The sequence below is a fragment of the Archocentrus centrarchus genome, chromosome 20 (genome assembly GCF_007364275.1).
Source record: "Archocentrus centrarchus isolate MPI-CPG fArcCen1 chromosome 20, fArcCen1, whole genome shotgun sequence".
Lineage (NCBI taxonomy): Eukaryota > Metazoa > Chordata > Actinopteri > Cichliformes > Cichlidae > Archocentrus > Archocentrus centrarchus.
Window position 1 is genome coordinate 12,363,457 of NC_044365.1, and position 22,686 is coordinate 12,386,142.

At 42.4% G+C, this 22,686-nt stretch overlaps 1 protein-coding gene across 3 annotated transcripts in view; it reads right to left on the reverse strand.

The window, feature by feature from the left end:
- pard3aa (par-3 family cell polarity regulator alpha, a) overlaps positions 1 to 22,686 on the reverse strand; it is a 315,863-nt gene that overhangs the window by 260,314 nt on the left and 32,863 nt on the right. For all 3 annotated transcript variants that reach the window (XM_030756195.1, XM_030756194.1, XM_030756193.1), the window contains exon 2: positions 20,200 to 20,298. In XM_030756195.1, coding sequence (XP_030612055.1) covers positions 20,200 to 20,298 — 99 coding nt within the window. The remainder of the gene's footprint in view (positions 1 to 20,199; positions 20,299 to 22,686) is intronic.

Consider the following 22,686-nt stretch of genomic DNA (forward strand, 5'->3'; position numbering starts at 1 on the left):
TCTGCTGCGTATGTACATGCGCCTCTTTTCCACAAAGTTCATTATTCCAGAGTTTCGAGCATCAACTTAAACAGCTATTAACAGGTTTCTTCCGAGTTCTCCACCCCAACTTCTCCCACTCTCGCTCCCTTTATCTATTGACAACTTTCTCTCCTCATCTCTAAACCCTGCGAGCACAATGCAGGTTTTAGCCGGCATGAGAGACAGCGGTGATAGCTGCTCGAGTTCATCAACAGGAGCATAAGCCCGAACGTTAACCAGCACTGGCCCATTAGGCTTTCAATGCGTAAGCTCTCAGAGCTGTGTAGTACTGCCAATGAGCAATGCTTCAAAGATGTGTATGGTGGGAGTGGAGAAGCAGAAGGCTTAGGGCTTTAAAGTACTGTAGTTGTGGGGAAAGTTTTCTAAAGTACGCTGTGGAGAGATTTCCTCGCAGAGGGAGGGAGAGACAGTCTTACAGTAGAAGGGATGAGTTGAAGAACTGATGTGTAAAGCATCTGTGTGACTGATAAAAGTGATTTGTGCTCCCATCCATGTCTTCTAAAAGTCAATGAACAGGATTTACACATAAAAGAAACGCAGTCTGCTGAGGCCTTTTTGATCAGCCGGGGAAACAGAAAGGGGTCCAAAAACTTTCTCGGCTTGAAATATGACAATTCATCCAATAAATGAGCTCACACAAACATACATGACTTAGACCATAGAACAGATTTCATATAAACGCCTGGATGAAAACTGAGATATGTGCACACGCTGTGTGGTTAAAGGGAGCTTGTGTGCACGGTGTGCTCCTGCTGTTAGACACTTCACAGAGTGACTGCTAGAAAGCAGGATGAATCACATTCTTTACAACCTCTGTGCGCCCATAGAGGCAAGCCCTAATGTAAAGCATAACAGCAGCACTGCCAATAGACAAAGGCAAACCATTTGGAGCCATTTCACGGATGGTGTATGGCAACTGTCTGAGGAAGAGGAGGAGGACAGTGGATAATAAATGGGGTTCTCCTTCCCCATCTGCCTCGGGAGAGAGAGAGACGGTCTTCCCTCTCTTTCCACGTCGATGCGATGGCAGAAGAGAGGAAACGTGGCTGGTTTCTGCTTCATGCCTGTTATGCTATTCGTGAGGGCTCCACACATAACTCCGGGAACTTTAGTGACACCATGAAAACATCCCAGCTCCACATCCCAGACAAGATTCTTCAGGTTTGCAGGATTGTAGGCATTCTTAACAAGAGCCATTCTGACAAGGGGCAGAGCACAGAGTTCCTCCTACTTTGATGAGAAGTCCCCTAAATCAGCTTCTGAAAGATTATGTGGACCGAGCATTGTGTTCTCATGACGCAGTCTGTAGTGGCTGAATACCCCATGTATATCCCTGAATAGGCAGGCATGCTTCAACACCAGGGTAATGTGATATCGCTGATATATAAAGAAGCACAGCACATTGATCCGTGCATCCAGCGACTTCCTTTAGTGGCTTTGATTGAATCCTAACTTATCTCCCTTTTAGGATAACAGCACGAGCTAAATGGTTGAAACAGTGATGGATAAAGAGATGAATGGAAGCTACATATGATCTAAATATTTCCACAGCCAAATGGATACAGCCCATTATATAATCAGAAGACTTCCTTTTAAAGCGGAAGATTTTTAAAGTTAATTCTAAGTAACTTGGCGGTGCGTAGTACAAGGGTTCTGGCTTACAGAGGAATTTGATCCTACAGATTCAGCAGTAACCCTCGACAAGCTCCAACAGTGACATCACAGTGCCCCCTGCTGCAGCTGGGGAAAGGTACAATCAAAGGGGAGCCTAAGTCCTTACTGCAACAGAAGCTCTCCTTTCAGCCAGTGGATCACTATGATACCCTGGAGAAAGGAAGATACTTCTTATTCATGCAGTCACTGACGTGATCCTGCCACAGCTGAGTGAGTCAACGATGAATAAGGAGATATTTGGCATAGATCAACAACTCCCTGTTGTCCCTTCAGAGTAATGGAGAGTTTATGGGGGAAGAGACGTGAAGACAGTTCTCAAATGCACCACTCATGCCAAAAAAATACGCAAGAAGTTCCCTAAGATAAATGTGGCTTTTATTATATGTGAACTGCGTTTCTTCAAGAGAGTTTTTAATATGATTTGATCATACAAGCACGAGTATCTGTTACAGAAACTGTGGTGAGACGGAAACTAACGCTGGCACGACTCAAAGTATGCGGCTGACATATTTGCATACAAGCGATCATGTCCACGTTTAAAAAGGGCTAAAATATGATGCAAACTGCAATCAGGAATAATTGGATTGGCAGCTGTGTCCTTTAAATGTTATCGATAAAGTGCTCAGCTAAGACTTCTGTTGGAGTGGCTATTAAAAGAGCCAGAACTGATATCAGTTTTTAATAATTGCAGGAATTTGTTTTGGATTGTAATCTGTTAATTAGTCAAAAAAAAAAAAATCAGAAAGTCCAGCACTAGAGCACAACTCCTTTTGCCACTGACTGTGCTAATTGTACCTATGCATAAAAAAGTTCACATTGCATAACCTGATCAAATCAGGTTTAAGGTTTATAATGGAAAGCAGCATTTTTTAGAATAAATGATTAATCACTAAAAATATTTTTTAATCAAAGACTTCATAGTGACTCAACGCGGTTTTCTGTGAAATGAAAAATTCCTCTTTCTCTATTCCATCTTTTGTCTGCCTCTCAAGTCAAGAACAGTAAAAGCTGCACGCCTTCATTATGGAGGGTATCTGAAGGTCAGTGGGCCAATTTGAGAGGACGTGTCTCAGTGTGTCTATGTGTGCAGCCACGGCTTCATCCAGAAGGGATTCTTAGGTAAAACTGCCATAAGCCCCATCACCTCAACACTATATCTTCCTTCTTCTTTGTGTTTTTATAAAAGCTAATTCATCACACAAGTGTGCATATATCCTGTGTGTGTGTGTGTGTGTGTGTGTGTGTGTGTGTGTGTGTGTGTGTGTGTGTGTGTGTGTGTGTGTGTGTGTAGTGTTGTATGGAGAATCTTGAGAGTCCCTGCATGAAAGCCTTATGTCTAGTCTACAACAGATGTGCCACAGCCTTAGGCCCCACAGTTGTAACTTGTTATATGATTGTGCGTGTGTGTGTGTGTGTGTGTGTGTGTGTGCGGTGCATACGCATGTGAAGTAAGACTGCATGCTACTTCCATTCGGAAGTCAGCGGGGAGTTTTCCTATAAAAGGAACGAATAATAGGCACCCATTTATCTCTGAAGACACTCATCCATCAGCACACACACACACACACACACACGTGCACTCACACATCTGATGGTTTGTGATATTATTGCTCTGTTATGCCAGAAGCACTGTCCTGTACACATGCATTAGAGTAAATGTCTGTCTTGTCAGTGAAGGAAGAGCCATGTGACGTTCTGCATTGTTCCATGTCTGTCTGGCTTTCATGTTTCAAGGCCATTACACTGTAAAAAAGGCCTTATTCACTCACTGACACTGTGTGTGGCCTACACTCCCAAAGGACACACAAACAGCTCTCTCTATAGCCATCGCCAATTTGTGTACAGTCTATTGTATGTCTATGCTGTGTGGCTGAGAGTTGAGAAAAAAAAAAAGATCAATTTCTGCATTGATGCTTTGTTATGACAGCTGGGATTAAATTAAAGCGTGTTGTGAATAAGAGAAACTGTTCCCACATTAGCAAATGCGGTCAGGCACAATGTGCAGAAAGACATGTCATGAACAGTTACTAAAATCAACAAAAGTAAAGCAAAGAGGCAAAATATTTTTTTGAAAATGTACCCATTAAGCAAAGGAACAGATGCAGCTTACATACAACGCTGCTCATTGTGGAATTAGGTTTTCATACAGTCACGCGTGTGCGTCTGCAGTGCTGTGTCTTTGTACTGACCCAGTTCTGATATCTCCTGTTAAAACTCTTCAAATCATCTCCATGCTGTTTACTCTGCAACAAGGAGGAAGACACCCCCCCCCGGTCCCATATTGCTCATCAGACAGCAAAATGAACTGCACATGGACTGAGCCACTGACTCCACTGATCACAGCGCACACATTCGCACACATTTACCTCATTTACCAGAAGTCGTGTTAAAGAAAGCTCTTCTGCCCAACACCAGCGTGTAACTATGTGAAAATTGACAGTTTGAGTGTAAACTGGTGAGGTGGCACGAAAACCCCGCCAAAGTAAAAGTGAGCGAGTTCAAGCCCCGCATCAGAGAAATGAATTTTCAGCAGCTCGCACAGATCAACCTTTTGTGCGTCATGACTTGGCTGACTACTCTTTAAGCATGTTTCCTTTAATGTTTCCACTTCTACTCTTTACAAGATTCCACTATTTTCCCAAGATTCAACACCACAAACACTGCACAGGCACAACTGATAGATACACACAGTTCTGGCACCTTACTTTTATTCACAAGTGAAAAGATGATGATTGTTGCCGCCAGCAATGGCCGGACAGGAGGAACACATTGTCAGCAGATGTGCTACCTGCTTGTATTCAAATATGGCCCACGGAACAGCAACAGTGTAACACACCTCCTTCAACAACATCCAAAAGAAAGAGCTTCTGTTATTTTTCATTCACTGCGCTCTGTACTCCTGCAGTGGGAGTGTGCATCCAATTTGCACCCTCCCACTGTAGGAGTACAGTGGGAGGGTGCAAATTAGATGCACGTTTTTAGCGACAACTCACAACTTTAAGTGTAATGGAATAGCTGTGGAATGCCAGTGTGGGTGCTGAGGCTGATTGGCAGGATCAGGATTTACTTCCCACATCAAAAACCAGGTTGCTCCATCAACCATCAGGTACTAATGTTAATACTTTATTCAGCATGTCGCCTCCATGCTTCTTAAGAGGAAGAAAAGGGTAGAATAAAAGGATGAGGAGAGACAGGGAGAAAAAGAAAGGCAAGCTTTCGCACTGTCAAGTCTTACTCCTCCTGCATTTTAGACTTTAAAAACCTTTACAGTGAAACACCTGTTCCACGGGTACACTTCTGCAAACCTCTAGGGAAGGTGATGGCTGGTTTGGCTTGGCTTGGCCTTCCTCTGCATGTGTGTATATGTGTGTGTGCTCTAATGGTGCATCGCTCCAATTAGCAGTCCTGTTAGCAGTGTGAGGTGCGGCACCTGAGACCAGACAAGCTGCACTGGGAGTCCCCCCACCCCCACCCCCACCTTAGCACAACATCAGGAGAGCCAGCCCCTATTTCAGTTTGACAGAGAACTCACGGCGACATTTCATTGTCAAGACTATGTTAATATTTTTGCCATGTGGCTATGGAAATTAGTTTGGCTGCAGGGAGGGAATACAGAGCAACATTCCAGCCACACATTACTCGGGAGGCAGAATGAATTGCAAAGTGAAAAGTAAAGCATTTACCTCGTGTTTCATATAAAGGTGAAGGTTTTAAAGTGCAACAATGTGCAATATTGTAGCTCTCTGAAAGCTAGACTCTGTTTGTGTTGAGGCTGGCACAAAGCAGGCAGAAAAATGGCACGCCAAGACACATTTTGATTGATGTTACGCATCTTTATCACTGACGCATATGAGATCGTTTCACTTTTCCCCCCAAATGCACGTCCACATTTTGATGTGTGTTTTGTAGCCTTTTTAATCATCTGTTATTGTTATTATTGTGTCTGCATGTGTCTCCACTGCAGTGATCTGCAGTGGAGACACATGCAGTTCGCTTAATCTGATGCTAAGGTGCAGCTTTTTTTTTTTTAAATCGTGTTAATGTGCTCTTTTGCATTTTAAGCATATCTGCTCATTTTATTGGATCTGCTTTTTAATTTCTTTTCACTTTTTCGCTTCTTCGTCTGCTCCCCCCCTCCCCGCATCAGTGCAATTCCAGTTTACCAGCTGGGTCCTGCTTTCTTCCTAATTGTGATGCTGATGAGGATCATGATAGTGTGTTGCCCTCGCCCGGCTGGAATGCAGTTTGGCCGGACAGTCGCTGGCCTATCGCCCTCCCATAGCTTGGCAGTGTTCTTTCTATGGCCTCTTACATCTCTCAAGTGTGTCTCCATGTGTGCATGTGTGGTACAATGCAGTGTTACTGTGTCCATGTTTTTGCGCACGGCTCTAAACTTTTTCTTAGAAATTGGTCACCCCCCCCCCCCTTCTATTTTGAACACCCCTCCATAGTTTGCTGTTTGCTCTGCTCTAGAAAAAAGCTGGTGTGTTTTCTTCAGTGTAAACACTGCTCCTGACGCTGCGTTTCAGCGCGCCACTTTAATGTTGTGTGATTATTATTTCTGATAGAGAGACAGAAAGAGATAGAAAATGCAAAATAAGAGGTATGTGATTGTGTGCGGAGCTGGAGGTTGATATGAATATCAAAGAGTTTTATTCCCGCGAGCAGGTGATGCTGCCTGTAGCGTTCAGCTCGCGCTGACAGGTGGTCTCTTTTGGTGTGTGTGTGTGTGTGTGTGTGTGTGTGTGTGTGTGTGTGTGTGTGTGTGTGTGTGTGTGTGTGTGTGCTTGACTTTCATTGGCAATAGGTTTGGGAGTGAACAGCATTTTTTGTGTGTGTGTGTGTGCTTTGGCTTGTTTATAATATGTTGCCTAGACTGTGTGTACGCGTGTATCTGCAGATTAACCCCACCATATCAGACTGTGGCAGTGTGCCTCTGTTATTTAACACGTGTGACGTCTCATCCATTTAAACAAGGCCCGTCTCAGTGGGGGTGGCCGGGGGGGTGGGGCTGCGTTCATGCGGACTGGAACAGCACACTCACCGCCTGCATTTCATGGCTGACTTGGTAGAGGAGACACAGAAGATGAAATATTGAAATGTGCCACCTATGCTTTTCCCCAGAAGGTTTTATTGAACAAATGTTGCTTCGTCAAGCCACAGTGTTTCTGTGGTGTTTAAGCGGGGGGGGGGGGGGGGGGGGGGGGGGGGGGGGGGGCTCATGTTGTCTCTGTGACTTCCCTAAATCACTGTGAAAGCGCACTGGTAGAATAGCAAACAGCAGAGAAAGGATGATATAATACAAAAATAGAAATAAATAAAATGACACACAACAGAGGAAAGAAGCACAGCATAACACAGATCACAAAATGAAGATGAGTGAATCTACAACAGTAGCCTATTATATAGCAACAACAAGCAATAAGCATTTCCCCACATGCACCCTATTTAATGTGTTTTTTTTCTTTTTTCTTCCTACAAACAGACAAAAGAAGAAAACTGAGGCTGGAACCAAAGTTTGTGGATCAGGCTGTAGCTTATTTTTGTCAATCAGTCAGTCAAGCCAAACATCATTAATGTCAAACACTAATGCAAACCAATGCTTTCAAATAGCTGTACTGTTCCACAAAACTCTGTTAAGTTGAAAGAAAAGTGAGTTATATATGAGCACATATTTTAGATTTTTCAGTCAATAAATGTTACTGAATCAGTAACAAGTTCTATCCATATGTCATATAAAAAAGAAGAAAAAAAATCATAAAAAAACAACAAATGCTGAACATTTAAAAAGAAAACATTAAAAAAAAAAATTAAAAAAATAAAAACAGAAAGGCACCAATACAAGAAAAAAATCTTAGATCAAGATGGTTAAAAACAAATCCATTGGTTCACAAGTTCTCAATTTTGATATGTGTAAATCAATAAATCAGGTTTTTGTAATGAACATACTTAAAAATGTTTCATATATCTTGTGTCTTTTGACCACAGATGTTAGCTGACCTGTATATTGTATTCTTATTTCAAAGCATAGCTGCACGAAAACAATATTGACGAAGCTTTCCAACTTAGTTTGATACGTTCACATCCAAAACCAGCATAAACATAATAATAATAACAACATTGTGGTAATAATAATAAGGTCCTAGGTTTTTTATTTTTATTCTTATGTTTTCTTGTGGTGCATGTTTTTGCTAACAAATAACTAGTACAAATGAAGTGGTCTCCATACAGCTTAGTAACATTTCAAGTTAAACCAGACAGTCCTAAATATTAAACAACATGGCAGCCTTTCAAGCATGGGTGCCCGTTTCTGAAAAGCACTGAACTGTTAAACAGCAGCGGTCTAAATCAGTGCTGTTCCCAGCTTGGCTTCTAACAAGCTGCATAAAGGGACTGAAGCCCTTCCAGCCTGGAGGTCTTTGTTTAAAATATAGTGCCAATCTTCTAATGATTGCACAGTCACAAGAAGGAGCCTCTGACTGAAATATATGTAGCATTTGTTGTGCCTCATTTCTGTTGCACCAAATTTCAGAATCAGTTCTATTTTTTAAGTATGCGTGCACACACAAGGAATTGGCCTCCACTTATTTCTATTGCTCTCAATGTGCACAACGGACAACAGCAACAGGACACAGTAGGTGGTGCAAAGATGTTGGAATAAATAAGGGAGATAACTTGTTACTATATATGCAGTATAAACATGAGGACTTGACTATATAGACTATATAAGTATGACGGATGTTTAAGTACAGACACTATGTGAGTGCGGAAAGAAACTGTACAGCTGTCCTGGTGTCTTGTTTTGGCATACAGTGCCCTGTAGCACCTACCAGAGGGGAGGAGCTGGAACAGCTTGTATCCAGGGTGTGACGGGTCTGCAGTGATGTTGCCTGCACGTTTCCTGATTCTGGATTTGTACAAATCCTGAATTGATGGTAATTGTTGCAGTCTGATCCAAACAAACTTATTAAGGTTTTGGATTTTCTCTACTAAAGAAAAGGCTTAGCAGCAGCACCTTCATGTTAAACTAGAGCTCCTTCCTTCCCAGGTTTAATGTCTGCAAGCTAACATCAGTGTTAAGGTGCAGCGTGTCTTTCTGTAGTCTGACCCTCTGGCTAACCAATCTGGACAGTGCATTTCTTTGTCTGTGTCATGCTTGCTTGCCAGTTTCATCTGTGGCTTTGCTAACTGATGTGCCCGACAAAAATAAGAATGAAATACATCTATTAGTTTGGCTACAGTATTTATAAATAGCAGCTCATAAAAAAAAAAAAAAAAATTAAAAAACTGAGCCAGAATGACCAGCTTTATCTCGTGAGCCACAACCAGCCCCGTGGCAAATGGTTTTCATGGCTTGCAGACTTGCTTATGGCCCCAGGGAGGTGAGAACTGGCTCTGGGTCTAACAAGTTTTGGTGACGTGAAAAGACTTTTAAATAGAAGAGCAAGCGTTGCCAGCTTTCTTTTCACAAATATGGTGACGATGATTGTTAATAAAACAGTAACAAAATGCCCGGGCGCCCCCCCCATCGTTCCCTGGAAACCCAGACGGAGCCCCTTTGAGTTGCTACCTGGAGCTGGAGTCAACAATTTTAAAAGAGATTCAGTTATGTCACTGGCCTTGTGTTAAGGATGAGGTGCCTTCTGCTCGTAGCTCGCAGCTCTTGCTGACAAAATAAAAACTTGATCAACTAATTCTTATTTTAGCATCATTTTTTGTTGTTTTAGGATCCATGAAAGAAGCCAAATAAACCGTGGAAAGATTAGGATAATGCCGCAACTTTTAAACAATGCAAATACTGCTTGAATCGACTTTTACTAACTAATGACATTAAAAGCTCTCTGACAGCAGCTACAGTGAAGAGACAAATCCCCCTGACCGGCAGCTGTGCAGGGGGAAAAGCACATAGCGTTTCAGCATGCCTGTAAGCCTTCAGTATTTTAGCAGAACAGGACATAATCTGAAGAGGTCTTTAGCCTTTTCTCATGAGAACAGAAGCGATGAGAGCGTACAGCCATGGTGTTAGAGGGGATTCAGTTCTCTGTCTGCTACAATATGCCTGTCTAAAGCTCTCCAAACCGGGCTTAGCTTCCCGGCCCTGGCATCGCCTCCCTCCGTCTCGGTGCCAGTGTCAACTTCAGCTCGGTACAGTGCCAGCCGCCGACGCCAGATTTCAGCTTAGCTTGTGGTGATGCCTGCTCTCCGCCACGCCACACTTTTTAGTACCTTTCCCTCTGGATGCTTTTCTCGTCTCTCCCTTTGTTTATCGTGTCTATTTTCCATGATGTATCTCTCTTCCTACCTTGTTTTAACTGTATATTTTTCCATCTTTTACTCACTTTCTTCCTTTTTATATTCAGATACATTAAGTACGCTAATATAAGTTTCTGTTTTGGCTGGTTCAGATTTACAGCTCTTGCGTATGCAGATGTGCTTTACCAATCCTTCCTTCTTCTATTAGCCCCCTGGACCATACTCATATTTATACTAATTACTGCAATATTTAAATCCACACAGTGCTCAAAATCCCAAGTAGCCTGCTATATGTCATATACCCTGTAATAAATTAACATAAAAAAAAAAAAACAGAGCGTTGCCTTCCATAGTCTATTTGAGAGCCAATTTTCAGACACAACCTTGGTGTGACTTTGGATCTGTGAGGGTAATTATATATGGTTCTGAAGAGAAGTAGTCAAGTGTTGAAAACAGCCACTCACGGTCTGAAGACTCTTGAGACAAAAGCTACAGAAGCTTACTTGTCATGCAGAGGAGACGCGCGCACGGTTTAACAAGGAGCTGAGAGGCAGTGGGGTGAGAGGGAAATGGGTCTATATTCAAAATAAGCAATTGATGGTAGATTGAAGTTTTCTGTTTAAGATTGTGGTTTCTGTTGAACTTGTTCTGACTTTGGATAAGTAATTTCCAAGCTGGCAATCAGACTCTATAGAGCCCCATGAAGAATGCACTGTTGCCCCCATGAGGCGAGGTGGAGATGACTCACATGAGGAGAAGATGCGTTTCTCTGAAACGGTACCAAACTCACAACAGCTGCATAATGAGACAATAAAGATTTAAAAAACTAAAAGCAAAGAAACCAAACCAATATCTTATGCTGGCTGGTGCCAGTGGGCCTTGCGGGTGCAGCATTCGCCACATAAAAGAGGAAATCAACTCCATTGTTATGTTAGTGTTCCTGGAAACAGCTCTCCAGGGGGCTTTGAGAGGCCTGCAGGAACCCAGTAAGCGCGGGGGGGGGGGGGGGCTGTATCTGTCACCTCTGTTTAGGGCTTGTCTCATGGCGCCTGACCCAAATCAGCCCCCTGGGGCAATGCCAGGCCCCTTCACAGGACTCCACCGCTGTAGATAATAGGCTTGTTTGGCAAAGTATCCAGACACTGGAAGCAAAGCAGCCCTGACAGCTGTCAACCAGAACCAACATCCTCCTGCATGACACACGACCATACACAGCTCAAGGATGCGAAGGAGTTTGTGTGTATGTGCGGGACTGTTTTTCTACACAGGGGTGTTCAAGAGTAGAGGCTGGTTTGGCACTGCCTATCCACAGTTTTGGTTAAGCAGCCTGGCATTTCCAGACAGTATTCGGGCAGGCAGACGCCATGTCAGGAGTAATTTGGTGCACTGGCAGAGGTTTGTTCCTGGGGGCGAGCTGTCATGCAGGAGAAATCAAAGGCACCTAACATGACTAGCCGGATTTCCTCGAAGCTGAAAGACAGACTTGGTGACATGACCCAATTTCACCAGTTTTAGAGAAACTCACTGCAGAAGATGGGTAAGTTGCATGCTGCTTTGCAATATGGAGCAATAACATTGTTACCCCAGGCACAGGGCTGTGTATGTCATACTGCATATGCTACACAACTGAAGCTCTACTTTTGTCAACAAGAATGGACTAATGTTATCCATACTGGTGGCTCAGCAGGCCTAAAGTAGCAGGTTCAGCAGATTCAGAACGCTGTTGTGCAGTTGTATAACCATAAGCACAACATGGCCTGTGCTCCCCATCAATACAAAATGGTTTGGACAGGATATTCAGACACGCTAAATATCCTGCTTCAGCTCGTCTGACACACTGGGCTTGGTACCACGGACACCAAGTGGCATAGAGTGGCATTCTCACTCCAACTTACACAGTATTACTGAACAGACTGATGACAAAGAGAAAGGAAAAACCCGAACCCTCGACGCCTACAGGGGATTCTGTGGCTCTGTGACTTGTTTTCGCCTTCTTTTGTCCCCTCGGAGAGAGGGGTCACTGTAAATCAATGACAACCTTTATCTTACAAAGAAACGTTTCTGTCCTTATGGGAGTGGTTTTTATAGGATAAAAATGCCTCCGGCCATAAGGCAGAAGCAGTGAATGGTTTGATGAGTACGACAATGATGCGAATTGTGTTAGACACAGCAGACAGCACTCTCGTGTACCACCATCAAAACACCAAATTAGGGGTTTTTTTTTATTTTTTTAAATGTTCCATTCCTCCAGGAGAGTTCCTGAGACTTGGAGGATCCATGGTAAGAAGCACTGAAGCTGTTATCCTCAAGCTGGAGCTCAACACTGTGCCAAGACACTTAATGAGGTTTTTCCTTTATTTTCTAACACATCTTATTCTGTAGATCACTATTCTGAACTGCATTACACTTTATAGGACAACCTGGGCCGGGTACTACTGTGATTTTGTACAGATGCGAGACCAATTTCCAGTTTATAGCATTTCTTTACCGAAAACAATCAGCACGTTTTAGACAGTTGGTCCACATGGACTCGCAAGAGGCCAAAATACACAGCAGTGATGATACTTACAGTATATCAAACACGTCTTCCATTACACTGAAAACAAAGAACGGCTCTGGATTGTCTCCTATGCCATGCTAAACAAATAAAAAAATCAGGCAGAAAAAAGCTGCCCTTCCTAAAAACACAAAGCTCAAGTTTCCTGTAATCATTCATCTAGAGGAGCTTGTCGGAAAATAAGGACACAGTGCAGCTCTTTAATCATAACAAAACGAGCAATAAAAACGTATAAAAGCTTCCCTTCTCACTACAGAAGAGACGGGTGAACCTGCTGGTTTGCTTACTCACTTTGAATCCATTTTTGCATGCAAATATATATTACATACAGTCCAAACATCAAGTGTTTGTCTCGAATGTCACACAGAAAATCAGGCTGACCAACAGTGTACTGAGCTGCTAACAGAAAAGGCCCAAAGACTGTGGCTGCACTGAGCACCTCACCACCGTGAGGGAATATAAGCACATAACTGGGGGGGGGGTGCTGAAAAATTACAGCAGCACTCAACAAATCTTTCCCGAGTAAGTGCAGTTTAAAAACGAGGAAGCAAATAAACAAGCAGGAACAGACAATAAATCCAGAGCCCCGGAGGACAATGAAATGAAAAACCCGCTCGCTGCCGCCCACGAGCCTCTGAGCAGAGCACTGGAGGTGAGGATAAAATCCGCTAGCACCCTTTCGAGACGCAGAGCTGACTTGGGTCTTTACAGGCTAATTACAGCTGACTGCGGCAGGGCGTGAGTCTGTCAAGACGCATGTGTGGGTACATGGGACTATTTCTGTGTGTGACTTGTGTGAATGTGACGTCTCACTTTGTCTTGATTGTTCCTTCACGGTCTCCATGCGAGAAGACATTTAGACTTTACTCTAGCCAGGAGACATCCAAGTCCTCATGTGAGTATATGGCAGCAGGTAACACCTTTTAAAACAAAAGTATATAATCATATATAAGATCTGACCTAATCTTAGCATCACTGTGGAACTATGTGTCAGTTTAATAGAAACAGGTCCTGGTGGTTCACATAACTAGAGAAATTGATATCTCCATACATTCTTGCACATTTCTACATTTTTCAGTCGGGTGAACCATCGTGCTCTGTGGGCTGTGGTGGTGATTGTAGTTCAGCTAAAAATTAGAAACAAAAGTGAGCAGATAAATGTTTTGCAAACCTATTTTTTTTTCCAGATGATCATAGTCTGTTGAGCCACAAGGGGGCAGCACCAGTGTTCCAACTCCCTGATGACACATCCAGTACATATCACAGGAAATAAATAAACAGGGCACACTGCAACTAAAACTCTGCAAACTAACTACCAGACTGATCTTTGCAATTTCTATGGAGTCATTACATTAGCACAGCGAGAAGATGCATCCACTTTTACCTGCCTGCACCCTTCATGGAGTGATGAAGAAAACTTTATCATCCAAAAATGCAAAAATCCAACTGGGCTCAGTGGATCTTTCAGGAAGTACTGCACAAGTCAAATGTACAAAAAAAGAATCGAATAAATGCAGTTTAGAGCATCTTTAGTGCAAATCTAGACACTCAGAGAAAGCGAGTCCAACCATAGTTTTCAGTGTGTGGCAAAGGAACAGGTTTAATTCATTCTCACACACACACACACACACACGCATGCACACAAACAGAGTAATTAGTCTTTGATTTCCCCCGGCAGTGTTCTGGTACCAGGGGAAGCTGCTGGGACCCTGCTTTAGCCTTGGCTAATTTCACTCACGGCTTGATCTCGACCCAGCACAGGTGCCCACTTGGCACTCGGCTGCCGTTGCCATGGCAATGCCAACTTCAGGGGCCAAGAAAATGCCAGTTGTCCAAGGGGCTCAACCACAGAGGCCATGGATGTGACACTCATTATAAACAGGACACATTAGCACAAAAGAAGACAGCACTCAGTCTGGACAATTCTGCTGCACCTCTTTTCTTTTAGGCAATGCCATGTGTCTGTCACTCTGAGGCCAGTATCCATTCCCAGAAATTAAAACAAAAAAATGCATTCTGTGCAGCAGGCAGGATGCAGACAAGAGTGAGAACTCCCATAACCTAGGCTTGAGTGCCCCTTTGTGGTTCACAAGTGTCATTGCAATATCTGTCAAAGCTGCAGCTCCACATCTACATGCACCTGCTGTAACACACAAAACACTGCACTGCTGATTCAGGTACTTCCACTATAATGAGCATTTCCTGTTAATGACATAAGGAGTCACCCTTCACCCCCTGCACTCATTAAGCCCAGGGACAGGCTCACCTCTGTTAATGAGGAAGAACCAGCCTTGGAGCAATGGAGGGTACACGCCCTTCAAATTATCGTCGAGCTACCTTTAGACAAAACATGCACACCGAGCAAGCTGTCGTGCTTGCTCAGGCTCAATCGAGGGTTAATCCTGGAAAACTGAAGCGCTGCAGGTAATAAACAGGAATGCAGACATGAGCGAGTTCATATTGAACCCGAGCCTCCCAAGTAAGCATCTCTCTCACACCACAGTAAAGTCGTAGCTTCACGTTCCCCATGAGATGTGAACTATTACACTGGATTTGCCTTTCAGCACAACAGCGGCGCATCAAGCTCCATGTTTTGTACGCTGCCGTCTTCTAATGCAACTCATTTCATCACAATTTAGCTCAAAGAACTCTGCGTCAGTAATCAGACAATAAGTTTGTCTAGTGCGACAGTTTTGACAGATAATACAGCACTATAATTGCTAATGTAGTCGACTAATTTCCCTGTAATGAGCATTTAAGTTGAATCTAATTTCATTTAATTGGCCATATCGCAGACATTTCCTGCTTTTATGAACAAATCTCATTAGGCACATATTGTGAATTTCTTACTTAAGGCCATCTTCTAACCAGTAGCCCTTCTAATTGCCACACTGACATCTGGTGCATGCGTGAAGTGTCTGTATCGCAGCTATTTCCAGCTATTTGATGGCTACCAGAAGTTTTCCTCCACACAGAATTCATTTTTCAGAGATTCCCCTAAGGCAGCGCCACATCGAAGTTTCCCCACTCTTCTCCAACACTTGACTGACTTTGTTTGTGTTTGTGTTATTACTTCTTGCCATGACCCTAATTCAGCCCTGCTGATGACAAGCTAAATTTGAATGACTTGAACTTTCTTCACTAACTAGTATGTATCAGCATAACACACATTCACCAGCCATTAGTACTGAATTGGACTCCCTTTTGCCTTCAGAGCTCCTTTGATTCTTCATGGCACAGATTCAATAAGGTGTTGGAAACATTCCTCAGATATTTCAGTCCATATTGACACGACAGCGTCACACAGATGTCGGCTGCACATCCACGATTCAAGTCTCTGTTCCACCACCAAACCAAAGGTGCTTTATTGGATTGAGATCTGATGTCTGTGGAGGCTATTTGAGTGCAGTGAACTCAGTGTCAAGTTCTAGAAACCATCACAAGATGGGTACACTGGGGTCATGAAGAGTTGGACGTGGTCAGCAACAATATTCAGGTAGGCTGTGGTGTTTAATAAAGAACCCTATCCCCAAAGTGTGCCAAGAACATCTCCCATACGACATCACATTCCATGCATTCCTTGTGCTTGTTTTGCATCTCCTGATCTAATTTGTCTCAGGTGAAAAATCAAAGTGAGCTTTGTATCTGCTTCTCATATTACGCTTCAGTCAGGTGGTGGCAGTGTGCACCAAAGAGCCAGTGTGGCAGCTGCTCAAATGATTCATCAATATGTTACCTGCAATAGATTATTATTAATAGACAAAATTACAAGTGATATTGATAGGAAATTGCTGACTGGCATATTGTAGCCAAATTTAGCATTTTGAAATTTAATAATGTTTTAATAATGTGAAATATGAGCAAATAACCCCAACAAGTCATCATCATTGTATCAGAGTGATCTTTAAAAGGAAGAAATGAAGGCACGAAACTCAGTTTCCCACCAGAAACAAAGCTAGAACCGCAACAGCGTCATGTGCGCAACGCAAAACCAAAAACAACCCAACTGTACAAATACACTCACACTCCTCATGCGTGTGAAAGGGAAGCTGTTCATCAGTGTGGAGATCTGTGGAGCAGAGACAGGCAGGCTGCAGCATGTAGCTCTATGACTGCACATGAATCACAGCATGATAATCTGACTGCTGAACCTGAGCCAAACATCACACACACACACACACACACACGCGCACACACACACACACGCGCACACACACACACGCGCACACACACACACACACACACACACACACAAAGCACTTCCACTGTTGGGAGAACGTGACGTGCTGCTAACGGTAGAGGCACAGAAACTTGAAATGAGTGCGATCATCCACGCTTTAGTCGCACATTCACTGAAATTACCATAGAAGCATGCACAGATGCAGTTCTATCATTTGCAGATGCCGATAATAGAATTATATGTATGACATATAATACAGTCTGTCTAATCTTTTTTAATAAAAAACAGCAACAGATATTGAAATGTAATGAGATAAAGAAAAAAAAAAAAAAAAACAGAACATGATGATGAAGAATAAAGAAGGCCGTCAGTGTCAATCTTTTATAAACCTCCACTGCACAATGAATTGACTGCATACTTCATTAAATAAATCATCTCTTACACCAACTCTATTTGTAACCCTTTCATAGTAGCTGGAGTACTGACAGGGACTAGAACGAGAGATCCTATTTCTCCCATATTGGCTTCTCTTCATTGGCTCCCAGTCCCTCCAGAACTGAATTTAAAATCCTTCTTCTCACATACAAGGCCTTGAATAATCAGGCCTCATCTTAGCTTAAAGACTGAATAGTACCGTATCTCCCCAATAGGGCACTTCACTCTCAGACTGCTGGCTTACTTGTGGTTCCTAGGATAATTAAGAGTAGAATGGGCGGCAGAGCCTTCAGCTTTCAGGCCCGGTTTAGATTCAGGAGACAGACACCCTCTCTATTTTTAAGATTGGGGGGGTTTGAAATAAACTGAAAAACTTAATACATAGGTCCATTCTAATTATTAGGAAATTGCAGGACATTTTGACTGGCCTAGATTTATTTAAGATAAACATGAATATAATCTCTGCTGTTTTGATATTTTAATATTGTCTTCACTTCACACACTTCACACTCAGACCATCAGAAGCAAATATGCAAAAAGTAAGGAGCTGCAGTCTGCTGCTTTGTTAGAGAGGACTGAAGTCCATTTCTCTTGAGAGAAAAGCAAACAGTGGATGTATGATCTACCGGTGTGGTTGGTTTATAGACTTGAATATTATTCCATGCCTTTGAGAATTGAACTTCTTATCAGAAGTTTGGTTTACAAGTGAATTAATGTCTTTTAAACTCAAATTTAACACTGCACTTTGAAGCAGTGCATGCAGTTTACCAGCAGTGATACAGCACCAAAGATATATCAACCTAATTGGGCAGAGTAATAAAACAAATTGTGTCAAAAATGAATTAAAGAACAATCATGTGTGCTTTTCACCTGAATATGCACAGACTGACATGGACAGGATGGTGTTTGTAAAGGCTGCAGGTTGTATTTGTGATGTTTCCCAAATTCCTGACTAATAGTTCCTGTCTGAACTGTACAAACCTGACATGTCAGAGTGTAAACAGAAAGAAACATGGGGAGTTGTAGGGAGCTGGAACAAAAAAAAAAAACTGTTACACGAGCCTCAGTAGTTTGTACAACACACAGCTTTTACTGCCCTGGAAGTACTACACACGCAAGAATGTGCTGTCATTACTAGGTTAAATGGGCTTGTTAGTAGGTTAGTCAGTAAAAGGGGAGGGCAGCAGATGATGGAGAGAACTGGACAGACTGGATTTACTTCTACAGCTGCGCACACACACACACACACACACACACACAAAGAAGCAAACACCCACACACTGAGATAAAGTCATTCAAACTGAGAGCCGTTCAACCAGTTTGCAGTTGGTTGTTCCAGCCCACTGCCACCTGACTTTCTGACACTGTATGCTGTCATTTAGAAACTATCAGCAGAGTATTACTACAGTATGTTGGTCTTGTGACCAGAGAGTCACTGTTTACTTTGTAGGCTGAAAGTCTAATACAGGTATAGAGCAGACTCCAGGGCTACAGGCTAACTTGTAGAAAGACACTATAAAACCAACTAGTGACAGTTACATTAAAAAAAAAAATGCTGGCCTATTAATCAATTTTATTATTCTCTAAATTCTTGATTCTGCCATCAGTGATAAGGTAATTATCCCACACATCCACCAGGGGGAGCAGGGCTCACAGAATCAGAACAAACTGAAGGTCTTGAAAAGTAGAAAATACATACAGTATGTATCAAGTCAATTAGTTTGCTATAACTGCCACATGAGTTTCTCCTTTCTTTGTGTTTTTCCTACCAAAGACCACAGAAGATGTAAATCTAGCTAACAAAGAAAGAAGGAGAAATCAGTGTTCCGGGCAGCAGGTGCAAAACAGCTGCTCTCCCCACTCATCCCACCTGATGTGTAACCATGGCACCCACCACAAAGTCACTGTCAGGTGTATATCGGTTTCAAACGCACCATGTCTCATCCACAAATGTCCCCACAAGACCAGAAAGCATGCGTGAATCAAAAAGACCACAACAACTAAATCAGCGAGCTTGCTGAATTGCTCAATATCTCAGCATCAGCTGTGGGAAATCTTCCATTTACCATGAAGCAGAGGGACAAAAACACAGTGTTGCTGAGAAGGATAGAGTATCAGATTTCAGTGATAGCAGTGGCTCCAAGATATCAGATACTGAAAGAAAACTGCAGGCAGATGGGAGTTAAAGATTGATACCTGGATGATTCATAGTCTCATAGAGAGCTACGCTGCTGTGTGACGGCCCTCTTAGCTTTAGTGTTAGGCATCTTTGGAAAGATGTGAATATCAGATTACTCATGCACGCATGCATCCTGCACCATGATTACTCACTGAAGTCTAACACAGTTGTTGGTTTGGATTTTACTTCAAATGAGTTTCAGTTACTAACCATGTTCAACTGCTTGCAATGTAATTTTAATTAATAGTTAAAATGACCTAAAAAGCAGCTGAAAAATACTCATTTGAATCATATTTATGACACACTAACAACATTAAAGCCAAGCAGCCAGTGACTAAGGTGTAGCCAGCACTGTTCCCATGGGAAGGAGGCAGTGGGACTGTGGGTAATTGTTTACATTTGTCTGGTGAGTGGGGTGGGTAGTGTGATGTCACAGAGACTTTGACATAGATTTTGCCCACACAATCTCATATTGGTAAACACAGAAACACACACATCCTCACACACAAAGTGGAGCCTTGAATGTAAAACAGTGGACTACGCAAAAAATATGAAAGCTGCAGAGTTCTGCCAACAGGTTGAAATGATTAAACAGAGAACGTGGTGGTGCCGCGGTTTACTGCACTCTAATGTTTTAGTAACGATGACAGCAAAAGCAGACAGGTGTAATCATAAGCACATGTCAGTGAAGCCTTTGTAGTGCGGCCAAGGCTTTATGGACAAAATTCTGAGAGTTCAGACATATTTTCCCCCAACAAGGAAAAGTTGAATGAAAATGAGAAGCGGTAGGACAGCAGGACGGTGCGGTAAATAAACAAGACTCGCAGCAAGCTATGCAAACACATTCTTTCCCACAATGTCGCACAGACTTCGACTCACCCTATCTTTGTCATCCACCACATCGCACAGCATATCATCCTGGTCCAAAATGCCACCATCATGTTCCAACCTGTTCACCTGAACCCAGTAGCTGGGGTCCTAGGAGAGGGGGAAAAAAAAAAGATTCAAAGTATTAGTTGTGTAATGAGATCAGCTGCATTTGCACCATACTGACTCATGATTTGAAGCATTATGTACGTAAAGCCATATATTATAATAGGATTGCCAAGCCAAATGAATTAGGAGCTTGCGGCTCCTTAGGAATCAGCTGATTTAATCGCCATGTGGTTCATATCATGATCCAGTCAGCTGGCACACGGAGGCTCTGACATAGTTATGGATTGACATCGTGATAGCAGTTTTGAAATATTATAATCCCCTGCTGGATGACCTGCAAACTAAGCATATGGCTCAAATAATTTTCCATGTTGAGGCAGAAAAGAGAATACATGTGATTGGGTTCATAGTTCATATTTATAACTCTTCTTGGTTTTAACTCAAATTATGCCTTATTATGATCTGCTTCTCCTACACTGTTCACAGCATCAGAGAGAGCAAATTATGGAAGTTTATAGGATATAAAGCATGGAGTATGGTGCAGAAATTACAGAAGCAGTCAAGCTGGGAATAGAGGCTAAATGTTTTCAATGCTCCCATTTGAGACACTTTAAGTTTATTATTTCACCCCAAAGTAAAAATAATACCTAAAAACTCTCACACCTTCTACATATTGTTTTCAGAAAATGCTCCATTAGATCAAGAAAATGTGTTCTTTCAACTTTCTTTTCATTCAGAACTAGTTTAAGAATCTATTTTAAAAAAATCTCTTATTATGCTCAACGACTTATTGCATGCACTTCATTCTACTCTGTGCAGGACAGTATAGTTTGACATGGAAACAAGCTGCATGTGGCATGAATGCTGCTGTTTGGTTTAGCTCTATTACTTTGAAATGAAAAGCTTCATTTGCCTTCTTCGATCCATGCCACTCTCCCACAGTTTGGCTTTGCCCAGTTCATAGCCTACAAGAACTGAAGCATGATGGCCCAGCCAGACAGAAGGGTAAAGCTCAGTGACCGTCCTTCCTCCTTCACCATGTTATGAAGGAATGTTCTCACTCGTTTGTCTGGATTTTGTTCTCACTCTGTTTTCTTCTCCCTGCTTCCTCCTTATGCATTCCGTCCACACTGAGCTGTCTTCAGGACTGTGGTTAAATGCCTTCATGCACGTCCTTGTTGTACTGAGCTCCACTGTGGTACACCAGGGAAAAATGGTCCAATGGTCACGAGGGGAATGACTGTGTGGTATTTTTCCTTCCTTTTGAGGTTATTAAGAGGGAAAAGATGTGATTTCATCTACTTGCTTCCGAATGACAAGACAAAAAAATATGTGAGACACAAACGGCTTCAGAAGGTAGTTACTATGTTATTAATGCCCACTAGACTAAAATCAGTTGCAGCCATTACAGAAAGGTATGAAAGTAAATAGAAGTGTGCATATGGATTGTGCTGGTCTGCAGGAAAGCAGAAAGCAATTACAAAACACAAACTGACTGTTTGCATTAGAGAAATAAATGCTGTCACGCTGCATGTCCTGATCCAGACTTGTTCTTCAGATGGATTATGAGGAATGAATATAATTCTGAGAGAAGCTACACAACTTAATCCCAGAAATACACTGAAGAAGTAAGGAGGAAAAAAATGAGTTAGGCAAACACTGTGTAGATCTGACTCACAGTTACACTGAAGCCTCAAATCAGTGGATCTATTATGAGAGTGAAAAACTACACTTAAATATTGTCAGAAGGACTTGTGTGTAGTGGCTATATATAAGTAGTAAGACCTCTTAGGAAGACACAGCTAGTCATGTTAACCATTCAGCTCACAAAACCATTGAAATGGTCCAATCCCCTGTTTAACCTACTTCTTAGCATTACTTTTCCTCTTTCACTCTGCAGTCCTGGGCCACTGCTGAGCATGTACAGCACCACATTAGCAACTTCAGCGCAGCACTGATGTATTTTTCCTGCCTGACAATGTCAATCATCTGTCACACAACTGAGCTTTTCACGAGGCTTCTCTCAAACACCATCACATATCCTTAAGATATTCTGTGTGCTCTTATTACCTCTAGTGGAAAAGCAAACAGTTACTACTGTGCAGTGCATGCTTGCCATCATGGATTTTTTGAGTGAACCACTATGTACTTAAGCAAAGCAGTTTTATTGTGTATATCCCATTTAAACACATATGGGCTCAATCAGGTTTTGAACCAGAGAGCGGTACATTTGGACTGAAGAGAAACAGAGAAAAGGAGCAGGTCCCTCCAACAAAGAGCGTACTGTGAGAGAGCAGTTTGTATATATGCCGTGTACAGTAATAACAGCTAGGGAGGACAGGCATGGAGCTGATAAACTGTCAGCAAGCTCAGCAGTCAATGTCAGCTCATTTTGTTACCATGTTCTTTGCAACTAAATCAGCATGTTAT